This window comes from Chlamydotis macqueenii, chromosome 18 (assembly GCF_036417535.1).
Source record: "Chlamydotis macqueenii isolate bChlMac1 chromosome 18, bChlMac1.mat, whole genome shotgun sequence".
Lineage (NCBI taxonomy): Eukaryota > Metazoa > Chordata > Aves > Otidiformes > Otididae > Chlamydotis > Chlamydotis macqueenii.
This window is the reverse complement of record NC_141573.1, coordinates 6564329-6588331: the sequence shown is the minus strand read 5'-3', so window position 1 is coordinate 6588331 and position 24003 is coordinate 6564329. Positions and strand designations below refer to the sequence as shown.

At 37.7% G+C, this 24003-nt stretch overlaps 1 protein-coding gene across 7 annotated transcripts in view; it reads right to left on the bottom strand.

The window, feature by feature from the left end:
* Positions 1-1086: 1086 nt before the first annotated feature.
* Positions 1087-24003, bottom strand: part of SPAG9 (sperm associated antigen 9) — a 65278-nt gene continuing 42361 nt past the window's right edge. For 4 of the 7 annotated variants that reach the window (XM_086761991.1, XM_086761994.1, XM_086761995.1 and 1 more), the window contains 20 exons: positions 23933-23984; positions 23366-23496; positions 22036-22092; positions 21013-21186; positions 20210-20339; positions 19832-19924; positions 19368-19535; positions 18693-18864; positions 17355-17582; positions 16370-16565; positions 15396-15518; positions 14767-14847; positions 14243-14310; positions 12876-13024; positions 11541-11712; positions 10440-10553; positions 8627-8665; positions 7583-7759; positions 6696-6833; positions 1087-4794 (listed from right to left, as the gene is read on the bottom strand). In XM_086761991.1, the coding sequence (XP_086618117.1) occupies positions 4679-4794; positions 6696-6833; positions 7583-7759; positions 8627-8665; positions 10440-10553; positions 11541-11712; positions 12876-13024; positions 14243-14310; positions 14767-14847; positions 15396-15518; positions 16370-16565; positions 17355-17582; positions 18693-18864; positions 19368-19535; positions 19832-19924; positions 20210-20339; positions 21013-21186; positions 22036-22092; positions 23366-23496; positions 23933-23984 (2578 nt within the window). In that variant the 3' untranslated portion in view covers positions 1087-4678. The remainder of the gene's footprint in view (positions 4795-6695; positions 6834-7582; positions 7760-8626; positions 8666-10439; positions 10554-11540; positions 11713-12875; positions 13025-14242; positions 14311-14766; positions 14848-15395; positions 15519-16369; positions 16566-17354; positions 17583-18692; positions 18865-19367; positions 19536-19831; positions 19925-20209; positions 20340-21012; positions 21187-22035; positions 22093-23365; positions 23497-23932; positions 23985-24003) is intronic. The other 3 variants (XM_086761992.1, XM_010115721.2, XM_086761993.1) reach the window with 2 other exon arrangements.

Below are 24003 nucleotides of genomic sequence, written 5' to 3'. Positions count from 1 at the left end.
ACAGAGCAGTGATGTGACCTGCATGTGAACGGACACATCCTGAGAATAAACACTGCTGAGGAGAGGGAAGTGCGTCAGTACATCTGTTCTGGAGAGGCAAAAATCTTGTGAGAAAACTCCAGTCAGTGAGCATAAAGATTTTTTTTTTTTTTTGTTTAAGTACCAAAATGATAAAATTTCAAGTTGGTACAACACTGGTAACAGGACACTGTTTCCTGAATCATGGATGAGTCCGATGTTTCCACATGCAAATATGAAGTATTTGCATCCTAGAGGTATTTAAAAGCAGCAACCTTACGTGGGCCCGTCAGTACTGTCGCAGAGATGCGAGCGAGTTACCCCCGCTTGCGCATCCGCACAGACAAGGCACCAGCCAGCACACCCGGGGACCGGACGTTGTCACTGCACGAGGAGGGGGCCACCCCAATCCACTACAACAAAGGTTAACCAAACATTTTCAGTGGCCTGGCCACTTGTTACATACTAATCAAGATAAATTGCTGGGACAAATGTGGTTAGAAAGCAGCAGCTGAGCCAGGAAAAAATTAAAACCTGGCTCTAGCCGAGTGTTCTGTTTCTGCAGTAGAAATGAATCTCTTGTCACCGAGTTCTCGTTCTTCTGCCTCATAAACACTGTGTTTCCTTCGCGGTGCAGCAAGTAACCAACAGGCATTTGAGTTTGGATGAATCTTCAGTAAGGTGTTAAGAAAATTTGATAAATAAATGCCAGTGCCAATACCTATTTCATCTGAGCCGCAGTTAAGCGGACCTCCTCTAGATTCTTGTCCTGTGAATCAGCGAGTTTGTGGGCCACGTAAGAGGCGCAAACAGTCTGGCATCGCTAAACAGTACAGCATCATTTGGGAGCCAGCCCATGAACAAGATTTTTTTCTTCAGAGTTTGTGCTTAGGCCCAGTATGAAATAGCAGGATTACACCAGTTGTGGGCTGACTGAAATATATTACTGCCTGTATTTGTGGTGCAATATTTGGCTGCTAGTGTAAAATACTCAACGATTACACCTTCCGGTACCGTCAAACAGCTTTGAACTTAACAGGAGACTACAAAGAACACACCAATCCGATGCATGTTTCATATACATATTTATATATATTTCATGTACAAAGTTACATTCTGAACCCCATGGATTCAATAATAGAAATAAATACTGAAATAACTACACTGCTATATGAGCTTTTCTGCTCACAGAAAAGAAGCCTCAAGTTTTAACAGACAGCAAGTTTAACGCTGTAGTATCCATCTTGGATTACAGAGGCAAGTAAAATTCAGCGTAAAGTGTCCAACAGACAAAACTTTCAAAAATTACAGACCATAAAATGTTTAAAATATATGTTTAAAAGATTGAGAAATGTGCATCAACAAAATTAATAAAGGAAACTTAATCTTGTTAGAGGGCAGGAGAGACATTTAGTGTATAGAAAAATGCTTTGAGGTGCAACATAGGTTGTTACAGTATGGCATAACCCTGTTAGAAAAAACATTTAATTTCCCTAAAGAACTGTATTTGAGTTTACCGTGTCTTGTTTTACAGAGTAGGGCCTTCACAAGACCCTGTCTCAACAGGGTCACTTACAAGAGTGCTAAGTCAGGTTTAATCCTTTGGTAACTTTCATAATACTCACATGGAAATAAATATTCAGTTACACAGCATTTTAAAAGACACACGTTCTTTAGAACAGTTAGTATAATAAAACGGATTTAACATTTGTCTGTTACTAAGGCAGCCTATGATAAAGTGTCTACGCTCTGCCAGCTCTATCTGATCCAACGCAGGAAGACCTTTACAAGAAACGGACAACGCAGCAGCTTACACAACGCATTTCACCTTCACCATGCAAACACCCTTACCCAGGCAAGTAATGTGCTGCATATTTTGTGCTCGAAATGTTTCCAAACTATTAACAAGCTGTAGCTATCAAGAGATTAGCTCCTATTTATATGATGCTTTAATCACACGAGTGTATGCATAAACACATTCTTGAGACGGATTTGTAGGAGCATATTGTCATCTCAAAGCCTGGGGTTTTACGTCCTTTATTCACCGTTCCAAGCAACCTTAAGTCGAGTTTATAAATCCCAGTGCGCTGTGATGACAATAGGGACCCATTTAATCTACTGTACCTTAGGACAGGGGATAAAGTCTTTAAATGAGAAATACAGAGAAGTGCACATGCCTTTTATCTAAACCCACAGTGGTACGTAGCTAACCTACTGTTTTCTTTAAAAACCTTCCGCTTTCAGACAGAAACAATCATTCTCTGAAAAATTTGTAAGAGTTGGCCCACTGAGGTGACTAAAATGGCACGGTGGACCAGATACATTTGGCAAAAGACCAGGTACACACTTGCCAGATTGAACTGATCTATTTGATAGCAGTAACGCTGCTCAGAGAGAACAGCTCATCACTAAGTACGAATAAAATGCTATACAAGAACCAAGGAACAGAATTGTGCGCTTTTTTTTTTTTGAGAACATGAGAATGTGACATTCAACCAGTGAGAAAAAGCTTTGGAGACTATGTTTTCCAAAGAGGAAAAAAAAATATTAAGAAAATGGCAGGAGAAGCAATGAAACGGCACCACTCACAGTGAAGATTCTGCACAACAGTAAAAGTTTACACAGCATTTTTCTTAGACATCCAATTTTATAAGTTAATTCAGATGTGCTTCAAGTTCAGCATACATGTCTACATAAATTTTAAATAAATCTAAGAGTATTCAGTCAGTTTACTTTCTGTATTTGTATAATTTTTATAAAGCTCCCAGATTTAATATTTAAGCCAAAGTACTTTAAAGAGTGACGTTAAAGATGAATTTGGAAAGCAAATTATGAACAACATGCTCTCATCACTTTTGGCATTCTGAAGAGAAAAATACTACCAAGATATTAGACATCTTTAATAAGGATTTTTACTACATAGTTCATGTCCTAAATACATATTTACGAGAGGAACAGCTGTGTACAAAACATGTCGCTTAAAAAGTATTTATACATATAAATCTAACCAATAGACCTGAATGGAGTTTTTCTGGTTTATCAGCTATGATATGCATTTGAAAAAGCTGCCTAAATATATATTTACACAATAGACCTCAGCTAAATGTGTTCATTTAAAAAATTAAGAAAATATATAAACACATGTTTGCCTGATAGACCAGAAGTGCTCCTATTGCATAAAAATGTTTAGGCAGTTTTAAAAAAGTGTTTCTATATTTACTCCTCCGAAACTGTTCGGTTCTCTCACATAATCAAGTTACTAAATTTCTCTGCTAATCTGAACAGAACAGTCCAAGCCTTTTAGGGGTAAATGCTGGATGTTTATTAAAACCCCTAAAAACTTTTACTTTCTAGAGATTAAATGAAAGAGCAAATCTGGGTTTTAAAATATTCTGAAGTACAGAAATCATGAAGTGTTTAACTTAGGTCTGACTGATGTAGGAAATTCAATGTAAAAGGAAGACAGTCTTCAACTCACACTTATGGTTAAAAAAATAGATGGTGAGTAGACAGAATGTCAGCCTAATATTAGAGTCTCCTGACTTTCATTAATTTACTCAGTCTTAGTGTTACCTGCTAACATTGCCACTAAACTTTTTTTTTTTTTTAAACACTACATTGGGGTATGCAACTACAAAAAAAAAAAACAAAAAAACCCACATTTTGTACCTAATTATCTGGCACTAAAGTTCCTTTACAATCTCACTTGGGCAGAACGCATTTTTCCTGTACACTCTCAGTCTTTTCTCATGCTCTAATCGAGGTCTCTAACCTTCACACATGTAGTGCCTCATGAGTTTGACCAGCTAGGCAGAGAAGATCATTCTAGTGCTTAGGACATAAGGAGTTAAGACAAGAAAAGAACAAAACAAATCCCCTGTTCAAGAATTTTACAGTTATTTTCAAATTTAAACCATCCTAAGAGTACCCTTTGGAAACAGAGTTGTTCCATGTCAGGGAAATGGAAAAACACTATGCTCAGAATTGCTCATTATTGAGGGCAGCAGTTCTCAAACTTGTAAGGTTCAATAGTGAAAACATGTAATTTTATTTAAATATTGTCATCTTATTTCCTATGCAATTCCCTCTTCCCCCCAGAAATTCTGATGAACATAAATTAAACCATATACGCTACATAAGCAAGATTTTCCAAGTTTGAAAACAAAAGCTGAAATTTACAGTTTGCTTTAGCCCTCACTGGATACTTGGATGAGTCTTAATAATCCATCTTATAATTTGTCAATTTTTTAATACTCTGGGAATAACTTTGCTGTTTTACTCAATGCATTATGCAGCTAAATGAAGCTCTGTTGTAATAAAGCTGAACTCAAGTGAGACTACCAAAGAAGTGAACTACATTAGATCGCTGTGGTATAGTAAAACTAATGTTTCAGTTGCTTACTATGGTGTGCACAGCAGTTTTGAGAAAGGTCTGATTTCATTATACTGTTCCATGTAACACGGGTGCAGTAAAACAGCACAAGCTAATTCCTGTATAGTTAAAGGTATGACAGATTTGCAATATAAAGTTAAACAGCAAAGAAATGCTTCAACATCATGTAGTGAAACAGGTTTCACAAAATAAAATAACATGCAGAAGCGCTTTTTTTTTTTTTTTTTTTCTCCTTTTTCTTAAGGTCTCCAGCTGCATTCTACAGGCTCACTCACTGCCACACATTACTTGCCACACTATCAAGTGACTCCTCTCAGCTTTGGCTACAGAAGGTTCAAGTTGTAGAGCTTCTCCAAGGAGTTCAGATTCTCCACCTTCATCACCTGAAAAACAACAGCTTTGATTCAGGCAGACAATAAAAAACAGTATTAACACCAAATGCAACGAGGCAAGGTTTACAAGAAAATAAACGCTGTAAAAGACAGTAGTTGCCATACGCTCATATAAAACCATATTCAAGATTGCGAAGATATACATTACAAACTGAAAGACTGCTGCATAATTATCTCAGAGCCTAGTATTCTGGCGGTCATATTCTTCAGTTCTAGCCGCCCAAATTAACTGTAGTTTAAGTATCCATATTCTACACAACTCATAACTTATAGCCCTTTGAAGCAAAGAAGCAACAACCTAATTTGCAAATTTGCATACCCTTCCAGGCAGAAATGGAGATGGTTACGCTACAAGAAAGTGTGCTAGCACTGACACATTAACCATGTAAGGTGCTCTAGAAGTGAGAGCAGTAACTGAGCACAAGTGCAACAATGCAACGCGGGGGTCTATGATGAACCTTTCCCCTGTCTGTCCTCCTGCTCTAGTTATCCCAGCTTGTCACAACTCTGCACACACTGGCAGAAGACAGCCTTAAACCTAGTCTCCATTATTGCTCTTCAAAAGGGAAGAGCAGTTTTGTAACTGTGTCTAAACTCCAGGTGACATGACCTGACTTGGATCAAAGGTTACAGATCAACCACTACACAAAACTGCACGTGGACAGTAATAACCATCAACACAGAGGCAGCCGTGGGACAGAACATCAGCAGTTTAATCAGATGAAGTGGAAACCGACTTAGAACTTCAGGAAGGTTTCAGTTCACAGTCTGACTAGTTTTCTGAGAGGTCTGAGGAATCTAAACACAGAATACCCTGAACTTGCTCTTCAGCCAGTCGGCTGCCCTGATGTGGTACTGGCGGAGCTAATGCAGCTGAACTACTGATGCTCAAGTTGATGGCTTTGCATCGTGCCACAAGGACAGCAAAACACACATTGTGGCTACACCAGCTTGCTTAGAACAAGCGTAGAGTTTTTAATGCCCCACGACAGTGTAGCACAGGATTGCCTCAAGTCCCGTCTCCCATATAATCCCACTGAGGTTACCAGCAGGAACCTGTTTTTCATTGACTAGTGGGATGACAGAATTTGGGCTGGCCTTCATGGGTTTTTCTTTGTAGTGTTTTTTGGGGGTTTTGTTTTGGGTTTGTTTTCTGTTTGGTTTTTTGTTTGTTTATTTTGGGGGGTTTTGTTGTTTATTTGTTTGTGGGTTTTTTGTTTGTTTGTTTTTTAAACACTACAGACAGTTTTAGGCAAAAAGTCAAAACTAGGTCTAGGAGTTGTGACTGCTTTTTACATACATTTTGTCAAGGTCTCCAGCTGCAGATTCTAAGCATATTGGTTCTATTTTCCCAAAAGCTTCAATAAAAAAATATGATTAAACAATAAATCTTTTATGGGCTAGATTATGCAAAAGTGCTATCTAAAAAAGCAGTGACCAAAAGAAGGGCATGCAAAAATAAGTGAACTACATTTTCCCCTTTTCACTCAAAAATAAGTAAATTTTATTTTTAGTTTTCTTCCTGTAATACATGACTTTTCTTGTAGTCAGTCTGCATTTAAGTAACTTTTTCCAGCAGTTTGAGATAGAAGCCTAACCTTTCAAAGTAAGACTGAAAGTGTAAATGGTCAGGTGGTACCTAACTCCAAAGCAGAGTTTCAAATAAAACTTTTCAGAGTCATCGCAGAGGTCATGGTTTACTGGGAGGAGAAGAGGAAGCTGGGGAGGGGCAGGGAAAATAAAGATACTTCTATCCTCAGACTTGTTTGGTAAAGACTACGTACTGACTGACCACACAAATGCACTCTGTGATCACAACAGAAGTTATCATACAGTTAATGAGCTTTCAGTATGAAGAGGTTACAACTGATTTTGAGCTCAGTATTTCTTACCCATTCTGAAGTCAATATATCCTTCTCCGCCACTTATCACCAACATTGATTTTAAGGGACTCTGGTTGAAGGACTCTTGAGCTGGTTTATCAGCTGTTAGCTCTGTTCCACCACTACTCTGTGGGCAAACAACCTGACCTGGATTAGAAACAGAATACATTTTTATGCCACATCTCAAAATAATACCATCTGTATTTGGTCACTGGATTCTAATCTCTCTTCAGCAATGGACAGAGAGTTAGCTTTGCTCCCATTTCATGTCTCTAAAAAGATGAAGGATCTGTTCAGGTCAGTTCAAATGGAAATCAGAGCATTAAATGCTCCTTGACAGATTTCACAGCACAGGCATGCAGATTTAGAGAATGACATTGAAACAGACTTAAAAACACACAACTGAGATGATTCAGCGCATGTCAGCCCATTAAGCAAACTTCTGTCATTTACTTGCAGCACACGAGGTGCATACAAGCACCAAGAGAGTACTCAACCAGCGCTGCAGCTTCTAGGAAACTCTTCGCTTTTTCAACTGAAATTCTTTGCTTTGGGGGCTTCTCCTTTAGTAGCTCATCCTTCCTGCAGGATGTCAGACTCTTAAATTGGACCTGACATCAATTAGCAGTTGACTGCCTTCTTAACAGGCAAGTACTCACCACAGTATCTTTTTCCCAGATGGAAGCAAAGCACTTCTTTCTTGGTGACCAAACCCTTTTTCTCCCATTAAATAACACTGCACTTAGGAATCAGACAAGTCTTGTAAACAAAACATGATAAATTGTTTCTGAACGTCCAGTTTCATACACTTGCTATCTTTGCCTAAACACTATCTTTAACTAAGCAAGTGAGGGTGAAGAAGAAACTTCAAGTGAAGAACGGTAATAAAACCTCACCAGGTACTGCGACAAAGAATTTAACAGCATCACGGTGCCCATGGAAGCAAAGCTGCGCGTGTGCCATTGAACAATACGGTATGAATGTTCCCGGAGTCACTTTGTCACTGTTTTCGTCGCCATAGACACGTATTACACTCCCCGGACGGTTTCCAGAGCCTGCTGCTGCTTTATTAGCTGTAAAAGAAAAGAAGTGTTTTCTACTTGAAGATACAAGTTACAAGAACGGTTATTTGTTAAGAAACCTTATGGTACCATCTAAAAAGCTAAAGCCAACTTAGATAAAAATGAAACAGGAGGGCAGCAATGCCAATTCAAGACAGAGCTGGAAAGAAAAAAAGATTGCATGCTTCGTTATTTTAAGTACATCAGAAAATGGAGCAGGATTCTTATTAGTCTAGCATAAACATCAGATTTTAATATCCCACTTTTGGAAAAAATAATTCGTGAAAGGACTGTATCTTTCATGGAAAATAAGTACCTCTAATATGTTTCAGTATGAGCAAATTCAATGTACTTAAACACATAATTAAAGACAGTTTTGTTCCAACTAATCATAGGGTATCCCCTTGCCAGGAAAAATTCTCTAAAAATAGCCACCTGTGGCCATGAAGGAGTTACCCTGTTGTAATTCTACATCTAGTTTTTCCTGAGAAATTTTAAAATCCATTAAAACCAAGGAGTACTCATGCTAGACATACAAGCCATCTCCATTCCAAAGACTATCGAAGGAGTGAAAGAAAAGTGATTTGTAACAAGACAGTAAATGATGTGGATTAATGACAAAGTTATAAGATATGGTATCACACTGGCTGGAAGAAAAACAAAGTCTGTATGAAAGTTCAGCTGCAACACAGGATGATGTACTAAACTGCTGAGCAGATTGGTGGCCATTTAGCAAACAGAAAACTGCTGCAATGCAGTAACTGCAAGTGGAAAAACATTTAGGAACATACAAAGGGTAAATCTATAAGGAGTGGGAAACAGCCTCAAAGTGGCTATTAGAAGCCTGAAAATAGATTTTTGTTCAGGATCTGCACTTACCCCTCAGCCCCAGTAAACGTCCCTGGTGGAGGATTACAGCTAAAGTGAGAAAGGAGGAAAGGGGAAATGGATAGGTACGACAGTAGAGGAGAAGGATTAATGAGAACCCACCACTCTTAGATTTTGGTTTTTGATAAGGTAGAGCTTAAAATTTTAGCTCCTAAAACCAGTAAATATCTAATTACAGGAGATTCAATAAAAAGTCACAAACAGCATCTCTGTATAAAAGCTTCAGTACAAAGTGGACAAAGAAAGCACTGCCACTTCCACATGCTTTATCGCTATAAAGTTTATTATTGATTAGCAATGTTTCCCCTTTCTCGCTTTCCATGGTAGGAGGCTACCCAAATATGTAGCAACTCATGTTTTCAAGTGCCCTTTCGAAACGTCATCTGCAGATCTGGACGATGCCCTGCTACTGAGATCCAGGGAACTGAGATACACAATTGTTTACGCAAGCATGCGACTGTTTTTGAAAACCATGAATATATGTAACAAGGGTTCTCAAACCTGCTATCAGGCTACCCACAAGTGGTTGCTCTGATTCATAAACAACTAACAAAAGTTGAATTAAACTGAGCTTTAACCGGGATTTTTTCACGTTCACTACTGTTTTCAAGCAAACTCCTCGGGAAACATTTAATTAAGCTTGATGCAAATTAAGAGCTATAATTTTTGAAAGCATGATTTAAACTATTTCAAATTCATGACAGGAAGCCTGTCCTTCCTTAGTACATTCATGCAATGCAAAAAAAGACATTTACTGAACGGATGGGCAATGCAATGGAACAGTATGAGAAACAATGCATGTATGTGCTGTTCAACAAAGCAGATACAACATGAAGAGTTTTTACTATTAAATTACCTTAAAGTTTCACTCCTCTTAAATTACCCTAAAGTTGTCAGACTGTACTACTTTCTGTATAACAGTACAATTAGGACTCTCAAAGTTCTGTATTTTATTTTCTGAAACTTCCGTCCATGTGTTTTAACATCAGTCTCAAGCACAAGTGTTGGGGTTTTTTTTGTTGTTGTTGTTTTAAATGCAATTTACACACATATTTTTCCCAAGCTTTACCTATTTAAGATTTGTTTTGCCCTTGAACTGCACTGTTCCCTTCCCCTGAGGTTCAACTGCCCATGTCTGAATGCTTCCCCTCCCACCCCCAAGTGGTTTCAGCCTGCAACAAGAGTTTGGGGTCTGTTATTCAGCAGATATCTGGATTTGCATTATTGGAGTTCTACCAGAAGTTCGTGCCCTATTTGTAGAATGTGTTTACAACTCCTACAACTTTGAACATGTCCTTCAAAGCAGTCGGCACTACTGCTGTTCCAGTCCTTTATAGGAGCTTTGTGATGAATTCTCAAGAACTAAAGCCGATCAAATTGTACTAGCAACAATATCAACTTGCTCAAATCAAACAAAAATATACTTTGGTGATCATATAGCAATCAAAAATAACATTAATGAGAAAACTAAAGCAGTCTCTTACAAGCAATAAGCTTCTATAAAAGCTGCTAATGCTCATAACACCTCTAAGGCTTCAAAGCGTCTCCTTCATCCAAGCCACAGTAACTCTGTTCAAATTGAAGTACAGGAGATTTTGGAGATGTGCTTTTTTTCTCAGAGTAACTGTAACCACGTACACAGATCAGGTGCTAAACATCACACAGGTCCTATCTGTTACAAACCTGAAAGATTCAGACCTGGCAGTAAAGCTTTCTACCCGTTAGCAAGCATCTGAATGGCGTTTAATATTCTCTTTCTGTCCACAGCATATTGCACAGTGCTATTCATTTGTATTTTACTTACTTTCTGTTAATGGAATGGAGATGATGACACCATTTCCTGTTCCTACCCATAAACGATTACAAGACACCATAAGAGCTGTGATTCTCACAAATGAGAATCCCAGTTTACCAGTACCTAAAAACAAAAGATGCTTTTCATCAAAAATTATGAGCAAGAATAATTTTAGTTCCACAACAGAGAATCTTAACTCCAACTCCCAAACCATGCAGACAGGTAATTCCCTCCCACTTCAAACAGAAACAAGGCCTAGGAGTACATTTAAGCTGTAAAGATAACCTAAAAGGCTAAAACACTCTTAATTAAGTTGTGAGCCTATATAGAAAGAGATTAACATTAACTGTGAGAATGCATAGAAGGGACAACTGCTCCATAATGCTGCACAATGAAATCTTTTGGGGCTTACAGCACCTGGGCAGCATTTCAAACAAACAAAAAGAGTGAGTTTAGAGATGCAAGATAATGGTTTCTCATCCATTAAAATTTATTTCTCATCCATTAGCACCATGAGGGGAGCAGAAGAAGGTTGACCAGCTAAGCACAATGGCACAAGTAACTACTTGTGAAGCATTTCCCATGGCCCAATTACCTGTATTTGTTGTGCTATGTAGGAGGTCAAATTTCTCTTAAGTAAACATTAATGAAAAAAATCAGAAAGCTTATTAGCTGCAATAAGAATAAGAATTTGCTTTTTTGCATTTGTATTTGCTTGAAAAAGAGGCAATTTTTCCAGGCATATAATGAATTATTCCCCCTCGTAGATTTTTTTTAAAAAGGGCATCAATACAGCAAAAAGAGAAAGATTTTAGTGTCTCTATTGATGCCTGCCCAACCCAACCACCATTTTCCTCATTAGTTCTGAGTTTTTAGGGACACCTTAGACATCAGTTAGGATCAACAGACTGCACCAGAAGACCTTTCATCCTCATCATGCTTTACAGACTGACTTAGGCTTCTCCTTACAGATGGAAGTTTTCACAAACACTAGCTTTGCACTCGCCCGTCCCCCTAGTTTGCAGTGAGAATTGCCTGATCCATAACAGGAAAAGAAAGCTCCAGACAGCAACAGGTGTAAGAATACAAGAGTTATTCTTATCAACTTACCTAGCATTTTGCTTACATAAGGTTCAATGTCCACATCTTGCAGATGCTGATACGTGTGCGCATGATAGAGACGCAGGGTGGAGTCCAAACGAATAGACACCCATACCCCATCACCCACCCATGCCAGTTGTCTCACTTGGCTTTCTCTTCTTGGGTGTGCATCAAATGACTTCTATGAAAGATTGGATTTTAAATTAGAAGAGGAACAAATGAAAGAGTAAGAAAGACTTCTCTATTACTCTTACACTGTCAATACTGGCCATTTTCTTTGGTCACCTACGACCTTCTGATTTGCAAGATCACTAGCAGTATAGTGTTCAGCTTAGTTACAATTACCATATGATGATGGTAAACTAATAGTAAAACGCCAATTCCCTTCCCTGGAGCTATAGTCTCCTCCTGTGTCTTAATTTGCATATCATAACCCAGTCTACTCTGGCTTCCATCTCCATTTAACCTGAAGTCTTTTTGGTATGAGGTCCTCCTGTCACAGCACAGGATACATAGTCCCAAGAAGTGTTTTTCTTTCTAGTTCTGTCAAGTCTTGCTCTTGCATACAAACCCACCTGTACAAAATACACACTATTCACCAGCAAAACAATTAATTTCACTGTTGTATGAATTCCTTCATTTCCGTTTTCCCATATATATATATATATATATAGTCTTCTTCACAAAAACAGATTATTAATTGGGTGCTTGATATTTTCAGAAGAGCTGAGCAGTCACCCTCAGAAGTTCTGGCCCATGTTTCAGGCCAGCTGGCAGAAGCTGAAGTATTAATACTGCTAATGGCTTTCAGAAACCTTAGCCACTTTCTGACTTGAGATGTCAGGTACACATACAACACTACAGAAACACCAGCTTACACACCTTATATAAACACACTATTCTATAACTGGAGGGAGAGTACACTCAAGATTAACACTTACAAACCTCTAAAGTATGCAAAGACAGATTATAGAGAAGGTTACAGGTGGGTGGAGAATGTAACGAGGCACGCACATAGAGAATAAGCCGGGAGCTAGCCTCACAAACTCTGCACGTGGACGCTTTTCAGTTCCTGAACGGCTAGAAGCTGAGAACTTAACTCCCAAAAAATCGGTTTCAATAAATGAGAACTGTCTCATCATGGCTTAAAATCTTCCAAACAATGAAAACATCTTAAGAAAATGTAATAGTATTTCCCAAAACCAATTCGTTTGGTTGGTTGTTTCTGTACTGATAAACAAATAACTGTTACTGTTCTCTGGAGTTACTCTGGAGTTTGAGCTGTAGCGTGAGATGGCATTAAAACATAAATATTCAGTTATTTTAAACACCATTTTAACTTGCCTCTATTTTCATGGCTTTTGGTTGAACAACATAGATTTTGTTCCTGTAGCCACACCAGACTTTGTCATGTACCACTGTCATGCATCTTATTGAATGATGCGGCCGGCCCAGGTCTAAGAGGTGATAGTTCGTCAAATCCCACTGCCCATCTTTAAAAACAGAAGGAAGAGGAAACAAAACAAAGCATAGGCTTCTATGAGTTTAAATTAGAAGTGCAGGCAAATATCTTAACAGTCTATTTTTTTTTAAAAGCACTGTAATAATCTGCATAAGTCAATACAAATTCATGGCTGGGCTCCTCATTTAAAAAAACCCAGCAACTAGTTATACAAACTACCAACATCCCAAATGCTATTTTGTTTTTAATATAATAAGGTTGTACAGTGACTCATGCTCAAAACAAGTAAAAATATTTTTAAAGACAGCAAGTTACCTAGTACTAAATGCTTTACTTGGATAGGCATCGGTGTACATTGCAACAAGCAACTACCCACACAGCGCTGGGCACTTGCTGCTTGAGTGGACATAGAAATGCTGGCCAGTGCATCAAGATTTTTTAAAAATATGATGCAAGATCCTAAGAAAGGCACCTGAAGTCTACTAAAAGCATACTAAATTTGGTCATTCAGCACTAAGTACAATTATTTTGTAGGCTGAGCTAAGCTACAGATCATCATCATCGTTTACTTGAGATCCTTAAGGATTGTAAGCCACTAGAATTAAAAAAAAAAAAAAAAAAAAAAAGACCCAACACAAAAACTGTAACTTCATCCTAGATGCATGTTTCCCAATATCTGCATTAGTGCTGTGCAACCTCTTTAATTCTTCTAAATGCTGAGCACAAGGATTAAACTCCACAAGGAAATGAACAAATTCATAGGGAGTCAGTGGAAACAAGCCATCAGTTAAGTTCCAGTTATTCATAGTACATCTTCCCCTACAGGTTCTTATTCTGGAGGCTGGAGAGTAGAGCCCATCCAGCAGTGGTTTGGGCAGAAATTCTGAAGCAATGCTTACAAAATTCTCATTGAAGGATTTGGCAACAATTAAAAATACTATTAACAAAACAGCAGACTATTGAGTATGATGAAAAAGCCAAAGATATCATGATCAAAGTGAACTATCAACTGGCTTTTCGCTATTTAATTCAGATATATCCCATTCTCCTCCTCAGAGTAAGAAAAAAATCCAGTAATGCACCAGAACAGTGCAAAAGTGGTACTTGAAACTGTAACTGAAATACTAGAAAGATTTCTGAAGACAGCCTATGAAAAGATCATTGAGGAATACATTTTCAAAACATGGCATGTTTCTTTCCTAAACACTGTTACAAGTTCTCTGGTTTCAAGATCTAACAGAATGCTTACCAACTCCTCGATGAAATATTGCTAGTGTTCCATCAGCAAGTGCAACTAATACTATTCCTTTCACATGTCTGGGGAAAAAAAAGGAGGCACAAGAATATACATCGTTAGACTGCACTTCTCAAACTGCAAGTTTAAAGTAAGGTATAAGCATTTTATATTTCAGCATACTTTTTATATTCACATTAGCCATAGTCTTTTGATTTCTACAATATAGCTCAATAGAAGGGACAGTAACAAGGTGACAAAATCCAGTTCAGAAAGCTTAAAATATATCTAGCTAAAATGCCTGAAGAAAACATCAAGTATACAGCTACAGCTCATCATTTGAGCCACAGTATTTCCCATAGATACAAGATTCCTTTTATTTTCCTTACTCCCCAGATGTTTTCCACTGCCCCTCAAAGAATATGCATGCATTTATGGCATCCAACATTCCCAATATCTGAGGAGGAAATATAAATCTACTTTGCAAGTATTTTAACAAAAGTTGGTTATCATTTAGATTACATTCTTTCAGGACTTACACAATACTGAGAATAGAATCTTTAAGTTTAATGGCATGAACACATTTCCTCCACTGGGCCACTGACGAATGAACATACAGGCTGCAAAGACAAATCAGGAGGGATTAAAAGCACTAGGAAAGGTCTACTAGACAGGAAAAACACCAAGCAAAACCCCTATAAATGAAATCCACACTCAATGGGAAAATAAGTTTTCATCTTCCCTTGAAAACTACGTATAGACTGAAAGAACAAACTACATGAGCATCAGAATGGTTTTTCAAAGGTCTAAAACATTACCAACTCCTTTGCAGATGCATCTGCAGTAAAATTGGGCAATATCTTTTTCTAGCATAATAAAATATTGCAAGTTAGGGAATTAGCAGACTGTAACAATTTGATTACAAAAACACTCAACCAAAGCTTTTCTGCAGATAAAAGCGTTATCCACCAAAAAGAGCTTGCTAGTCACCTACAATACTTTCTTCGAATTCTGTAACGCCTAAACGTAGCAAAGCATGCAGTTTAGGCTCTCTTGAGGTCTTCTTGCGCTTAATCCTCACTTGATACAGTTACTGGGCCTGTAGGCACAAGAGGCAAGTTTAAAATAATTTTTCCAAATAAATTTAACAAGATTAGCATCTTCTTACCATCCATTCTGTGCTCCAAGCCACATTGTCGGCAAAAGGCTACTCATTTTCTGTGCTTCTTCTCTCACTAGATCTTGCTCATTTGGCAAAACGGCAACGTCTTTATATAACTCTGACTCAGTACTAAAAAAAAAATAAAATAAAATAAATCAAAACCACCCAAACAGTTAAAATACACTGAATAAAATGCATGGATTACTCAGATTATGCTTCATTGGTGCTGGTTTCTACATGGGCTTTTGAAGTACATAAACTATGTAAAAAAAAAAAACCAAAACCACACAACAGTAACTGTGCATGAAAGTAAGATGATACAGATGAAAGCCTCAACAACATTGAATTTCTTCAAGTGGACATTTACTTATACAAGGAAATTTAGGTTCCATTCAAGCCTGTCCGTATTGCTGGTACCTCTGGAGAACAGCAGAAGAGAGTCACACCAGAGGCACATGTTGAGACAAACTCTTATAAAAAAGCTGTATGATACTTTTGCTTCTGTATACAGAGAGTAAAGATCCTGAAGATTTGAAATACGGATTACTGTCAAGCTTCTTCTCTACTCCTGTAACTACTCACAGATCAGCTATTCTGAGAAAAGAAACATACATTTGAACAACCACTTGACTGGAAGAAAGCGTAATTCTTACTTTGACATCAAAACAGGGAATGTAAACGGGCATCTCTAGATCAGTGCCGTTCACATTAAGTCTGTGAGAGGACTTAGTGACAAACTGGTAGACACTCACTGCTCCATTCTAGAAGTGTCCGTACTCAAGGGATACGAGTTCACACACAGAAGACACTTTGTACATAGGCGACCCTTTCATGCAAGCAAAGCATAGAGTGTCTTGTACCAAGATTTCTTATATAAACCTCAACATACTTAACAGGAAAAAAAGTAGCTGTGTTCCTACAAACATTATATTTTTCTTCTAAAATACATTTTAAGAGATACGATGATTGAGACTACGTACCTAGGCTGGTACACTGGAGATGCCTCTGTTGTATTCTGCACTCCCAGAGGATCTGTAAAGACATGCTCTGTGTAGACTCCAGTTTGTGCAATATCAGCTGTGTCTTCTCCTGTCCCTGCATTGACTTCTGTTGCTTCTGTTGCCTCCTCTGCTGTTGGAATGTTTTCATCTACTGAATTGCTTTCAGTTGCAATATCTATGGAACAAAAAATTTTAAAAACTTAACAACTGAGAGAACACTCAATTATTTAGAACAGCCAGAACTTGGTACTTAAAAATTTAAGTGAATAGTTGTAATAACCAGGCAGTCACAATTCAGATTTTACATTTCATTAAAAAAAAAAAAAAAAAAAAAAAAAAAACAACACACAAAAAAACCCCCACCAGATCAGAAACACCCAAACTTTAGTAGGTTGCACTGTATCAAGTGTCAAATGCACTTGAAGTTATCAACTTAGTGACTGATGGCACAGAGTGCCCTTTAAGTGATTAATTAGAACAGCAGTGAAGAAGTGTAACAACCACATATCCATTAACAACCATATGACCATACAGTTCTGAAGGGTGTATGACAAAATATGAGAAAATACCTATTAAGTAAGCAGCTTCACTTAAATCTCCACTAAGACTTTAGAAGATTTAAGGCATATACCCATGTTCTCTCTAGTTATTTGTCAGCAAGATCTGCACTTTAAATACTGAATAAAACTTAAAAGCTCTCTTTAGACCATGCACAAGACAAGAGTTCTCTCAAAAGCATTTGAAAGCAGCAATTGTCCATACCCATTTAATATCACCTCCACCAAGTTCTCAGGTACAGTTACACAGTGCATGTATGTCAGACTTACAGGCCATTTCACACAGAGTACTTGTTTTACATTATCACCACTTACAAACAAATTAAATTAAATACTCGTACCATTCATTTCTTAGTTACATCTAATGGTGCCTGGCCCTCCCTGACATACTTGTATGCTTTTCATACCTGACTGTTTATCTGTCATTGGTGAGCCACCGTTTGCATCGGGAGCTACAGGTGCTCCCGTGACACCCTCTGCAGTACAGCCAACCACTGTGATTCCTCCTAGCAGGCTATCGGTTTCTGCAGAGCTGTTGCTAGTCATACTTCCACACAGAGAAGACTTGTCCACTTGACTGGGATCTGCTTCTTGAGACCCTTCTTCTCCTGCAGGATAGTCTGTTTCCCTTGCCCCTGAAAGAGATTAACTCGCATGTTTCTTGTGGGCATGAAGGGGAGTTACTTTTCCATCTAGTAACAAACTAAGCTTCAAACTGAAGGAACTCTTCAGCCACGGAGATTTAACATGCAGATACCTATCTACAAGCTTCTTTTAACATGATCAGCAGACATTAGAGATGCTGTCACAAAGCCCAAAACACAGAAGTGTTATCTACACATGCTGCACATCAGAATGTAATATCATATTTAAATCCAGAGAGTTTTCCATCTAGTTTATTTCTATGTCAAGTAAGTTTTCTGTTAAAATCAGACTTCTTAACAGTGCATATATGCAGGGATATCTATCTACATCTTTACAAAGATTTTAACTGCAATGGATCCTTTGTTCTGGAAGAAAAGTTGGTTCTCTCTCATACAATCCTCTCAAATACTTTTAAGACTTAAAAGATTATTCTTGGTTTCCTGAAATTTTTCTCTTATTTTACTATACTTTATGCTGTTTTGATTTTACAAGTTATACATAGTTTCAATGGAGCAAAACCTCAAGCTTCACTGTAAAAATATTTCTTCTGAGCTCATTAAACAAAACTACTTCACTGGAACCAGCGCTACAGACTTCTAGAAGCGTAAGCCAAGAAACAAGAAATCCAAAAGTACAATTATTTCTTCTCCAGAATCATAATATCTTCCTGTTAAATTTCCCTCAGTCCACTATCCACGTGCACTTCGAACGTAACAGGGTTTCCCTCTACAGGAAGCTCCAAGATTTGCTACTTATCTCCAAGAGGCTGAAGAGGTCTAAAAAGTCACCGTATTTTTCTCTTGCAGTGTTCACAGTTCCATAAAACATTGGCACTATTGCACAGCTCATAACACAGCAGAGAAAATACTTGTTCCTGGTTACAAATGTCCACCTTTGTGTTAATTTAGGGCAAGAACCAACTGAGTAGCAGAACAGTAGAAGAGATATCCAATAGCTTTCCCTACCACTAAACACTACTTCTTGCTGTGTTACAGTAACATTTTATCACACTAATTAACAAATCTTCGGGTTTTCGTTGCATAAGAATCTGAATAAGATACAGTTTAAAAAGCAGGAGCTAAAATGTCACAAGTTTTTACCTGGTACACTAGCAATACAAAGCACATGAGAATTGCAAACAATGAAACTGTCCAGAATATTTCCTGGCTGATTAGCATCAATAATGATCACTTTTGTAGCAGAATGTGTGCTAGTACAGATCCAAACTAGACTGGATAGTTCCTCCTGATGTTTCAGCTCCTTCTGCTGGTCCTGAAGGGGAATAAAGGCAGAGCAGAAGTGAACAACAATAGGAAGGTGGACAAGAACAGAACTATTGCCTTTGATCCTGCATGTTCTTACATTATCAATTACAGAAATAGACAGAAATACTTAATAAGTTAAATATATTTAATCTCATTGTAAAGTTACATGTATTTACTTGTTCTCTTTATATTCGGAATACAAAACCCCCTCATATTTCAACAATTCTGTCACAAGTGTTTTTTAAAGCAGGCAGCACTAGTATAAACAGCGCATCATTTTGATGTAAAATTGATTTGCTCCTCAGATTTGCCAACAAGCTTGCACACAAGAAGGAATCACAGTATTTTTGTAGATGGATTCAATAACCCAAGTATCTTGGTTGATGACTACCCAAGAAAAATCTATTTGTTACTAATAAACCTCATTACAAAATATATTATTAATCTACAGATACACGGTAAAGATATTTAACTATATAAACTATTTAATATGCCTTACTGAGATCTTACCTTAAGCTCTTGGTCTAGTTTATCCAAGCTACTTTGAGATCCTGTTTGCTGCTTGTTACCATCTGCGTCCACGCCAGTCACATCATTGTAGAAGACGCTAGCACCAACCACAGACCCGCCATCTCGTGTTTTCCCTCCTGATAGGTTTACCCCTACAGCACACCATAGCTTGAAAGAAAAATAAATACTTCAATGTTAAACTAAAAAAAACACAAACCACCAAACCAAAACGCCCCCCCAACTCATTGTTAAATATGCTAATTTATATGAAAATTATTGTGTGTCTGCAGTCCATTTTAAGGAATTCATTAAGATGTCATGTACATTTCTACTGAAGCTTAAATAGTGATTCATCTATGCTTTAAAAAGAAAACTATTTCAAAAAGAAAACAACCGGGTCTAAAATAAAAGTACTTAAGTTACATGTTGTCCAATTCTCTATATCATTGCTGTAAATATCCTACCTTCATAGAGGTATCTTTCTCATCTAAAGGTCTCAGGTAAACAGGTACAGGTAAGTTCTTCATCTTATTGTCACTCTGGCCACCATTTGCCACCTAGGGAAAAAAAAACAAAAACAAAAACCAAAAAACACACCAACAAAATCACAAAAACCAAACAGAAAACCTTTCCCCTTTAAAAGAGGTTTACAGTCTTTGGAAACAGTGGATCAGACTTTGTTAAATTGCATTGTGGTTTCCCTTAGAAAGACTTTTAACTGCAAAAGTTCAACCAAAAAAAATACTAGAATGACTCAAATAAAACCTGTGAAATTACACTCTGTTCAGATTTCACAAAACATGAAGTTGTTACCTCTGCATTTGAAAACATAAGCATAATACCTGTTTGTACTTCTGAGGTAGACTCCAGCCAAATGCTTGCACTCTACCATCCTCTTTTTGAACATGTGCTTTCACTTGGCGATACTGCTCTCTTTTCTGCTCTCTGCGTGAGGCTAAACTGGCTTCAGTTCTAGGGAATAACCATTGAAGAACCTGTTATTTATGCTCTTTAGAATTCTTTGTGTAATGGGAGTTACTATTAAACACAATAGACAAGATCCCTCTGGAAGCGCTGAGTTACCAGAGATCACTAGTTTTTCACACATCACCTACAGAACACCAGGTTTCCTGGGGGCTATTTCTAAGGGATCTAAGACAGGCAAAAGCAGAAAGTCTACTGCCAGTATCCTTAAAGGAAATTAACTTGGGTTATGCACCTCTACCAGAAGCTCTAAAAGCTGTAAACCAAAAGGATAGTTTGCCAAAAAGAGCACAGGAAAAAAAAAAAAAAATTAAAACCACTTGTTAGCCTGACTCATGTTGTTCTACTTTTCCAGTGAACTTCAAGTGAAAGTATCTGTATAGCTACTGCTTAGCTACAACACTTACACAGAGAAGTGTACCAAGTGCTGCCTCCTGTGCATAAATGCACTTTTATGAAATGCAGTGATATTTGCCAAATACCCTCAATACTCATCCACTGCTATGCGTTTCAGTCTGCACTATGTTGATTCCTTACTGTATCAACATTCACTTCAGGAGAACATTATACTTCACTTAGCAGCATGCTATTTATCTCAGAGGATTAAAAGAGTAAATAGTTGATAGAGCACAGCTAGTATTATAAAACCAAAATGTCTTACTCTTCACTGAGGAATTCAAAGGCTTTAGATTTGTCACTAGGTAATTGAGATAAGGTGCTGCTTCTTTTCTTGACTGACGGAGTAATATGCGAGGTTGGAGCATTATATTTAACATTGACAGGAGGTTCTGGTTTCTTAGCTGTATTGCTAGACGAACTGAAGAGCCTGCTAAAACTAGAAGAAGGTGAAAAAAAAGAAAGATGAGAGTTCAGATTTGTAAGACACATCCAAATTTGACTATGCAGGCAAAACACTGCATATGCTAGCCTGCTCAAGCCAGTTAGACTGAGAAGCTGGAGCCCAACATAGCAGCAGCCTCCACACGCTCAGGAACACTCTCAAAGCACAGAAACTCAGGTCAGTAAGAAAAATTCTTAAAGAATTATCCCTTTTTTTATCAAACTTAATGAGGGAACCAACAAAATTAGGATGTGAACATCACACCTCGAAGACTGTTTTATGGAGCATATTAGTTCATGCACAGAACCTTTTTAAAAACTCAACACTTTCTAGACTAAAATATAGAGTAGTTATCAGCAAACCACAACATCAAAAGGATTATTGACAAATATCTTGTTGTGAATTACACTGTTTTAGATTTAAAGAGCTTGAAGTTAGAAAGTAAAATTTAACAAATCAGTAAGCAGTACTCCACAGGGGAAAAGGAAGCAAAAATAAATGCAATCCACACAAGCTAGTCAGGTTTCTATTTTTCATCATAAAAAAGAATCCAGAAAAGTGTTCAGAACAGAAGTCTTGGTGCATATTAAGCTAGGAAAAAAAATTACAGCACTTTGGCATTTAACGACACAAAGTGCAGAGCCATTCACTACGTGATGCAGCTTACGATACATTTTGTCTTCAAGAACAGTCTTACCGAGCTGGCATGCTAGGTAACAAAAGGAGAACAGTTAAGACATCTTTATCTGCCAAAAGATACTTAGCTAACATACAAAAATGTCCCAGCTAATTGGTCAGGGTCTTTTATTTATTTTTGCCAGTGAGTTGTATTTCAATACTTACAACTGCCAAATGCTTGATCTCTTCTTTTCTTGCATGGCTGGATTTTCTCTTGATGCTCTACAAGAAATGAATTCCAAGTTTACTGAGTAAGCATTAATTAAAAAAAAAAAAAAAAGGGAACAGAACAGTGTGTAACTCTTATTAAAAAAAAAAAACCACCAGAAAAACACATTGAAAGTATCAAAGTCTGTTTTTTCACATTGCCACTTCTTTTCTGATCAGAGCACAATATTTAAATTTTCACTAGATGATCTGAAGTTACATAATAAACATCATTCCTATTTATTTGCATCACAAACAACTGGTAAGTGCTTTTCAGAAAGAAAAGACAAATCTGTCTCTCCACTGCAATGGACAAAGCTAGAAGAAACCAGCAAATGATTTTTAAGTTGTTCTGCCTCCTACTTTTTAGTATATTAACCACTGCTTTTTATTTTAAAATATCTTATTCCTCAACACATCAGCAAACAAATGATAAAGTGATTGTTCCCGAAGGCACAGATGCAGTAACAGAGATACGAGAGGATTTCTACAAGATAAAACAGCTCTAGAAAAGCAAGCCACCTCTATTTGGGATTACATATTTTTCCTCTCACAGACTCAAGAGTCAAAATGGCTCAGAGGTACCGAGGACAACAGAAAAAATGAGATACCATTGTTGTACCTGACTGGCAGGCGGCACCGAATGACATTGCCACCTCTGGACACGGACATGGCTTGCGGGATGTGACAAGAATGAGCCGAACCAAGGTCCAAGGCAGAAGACTTACATTTTCAAAAATCATACCTTCCAGACTCAATATTCAGGATGCAAATTTGAGTAAATCACCATCTTTATTCCTTATATTTAACAAACCTTGCATAGTTTTAAAATTGTGTTTTCTCCTGAACAACTTACGCATGGATCACACTCAGTCCCAAGACTGTATGTTATTCCTGTTTTGACATCTCAGCTGACAGCTGTGCTCACTGCTTCAAGGTACGAGCACACATACAACACAGTAATTTTTCCTGCCCGCCAAATTAACATCATTTGCATCTACCAAGTTTTGTAACTCTTCCAAAATACACACATTTCTCCAGGGGACGCTTATTCCACGTCATACGAAGTAATACATCTTCACTGCGGTCTTACCAAGACCCCATTTTGACCAGGTAAATGACATGCCCACAACTTAAAATAAAGTTATTCACGGGCATGTAGGGAGACAGGCAGAAGGGCAATTAATGCCTCTTAACATAACCTACTGACCAGACTGCTCTGCAGCTAAAAATCAAAAGCTTGTGAAATCGAAGCAGCTGTATCAAGGATTTTAAGAGCGCCTTTCACCTTATCATCTCAGTCCATCGGACAGCTTCCTGAAGCTCCATCAGCCTCTCTTTGTACTGGTTTCTTTCCATCAGAACACGGGCCATTTCAACACGAGTAAAACGCTTCCGCTGAGCGGTGGGGACATCACTCTGGACATACAAAAAAGCAAACATCGGATGAACAAAGGAGTACAGCAGGGCCTTGCAGAGTCAGTCTCTGCCTTCTGATAAGAGTCAGTTTAGGGCACAGTTCCAGATTCCAAATCATTTGTGACTTTGTAAAAACTGACTTAATTTTACCTTTCCCTCCCTCCCATCCTTCGTATGTAGCATAATCTGAATAAAACACCGAGTTCTTCAGAAACTATGTAACACACAATAACGTGCAGAGGGGAAAGAAAGAAAACTAGATGTGGTCAGTTTAAGTTTACTTGTGCTATTTAGATCTTCTATTTTTTATATACATGGAAATTTACCACTACTTCTTAAGCAGTAAAGTTTAGTAGCACTCACTAAATGCCTGTGAACTTCTCAAGTCTCGCTGTGAATTATACACACAAAGATACACAAATATACAAACACCTACATCATCATCCTCTTTAGCTTTCTGTCTTGCTTCCTCTGCTTCTGCACGAGCTCTAGACACAAAAATAGAAA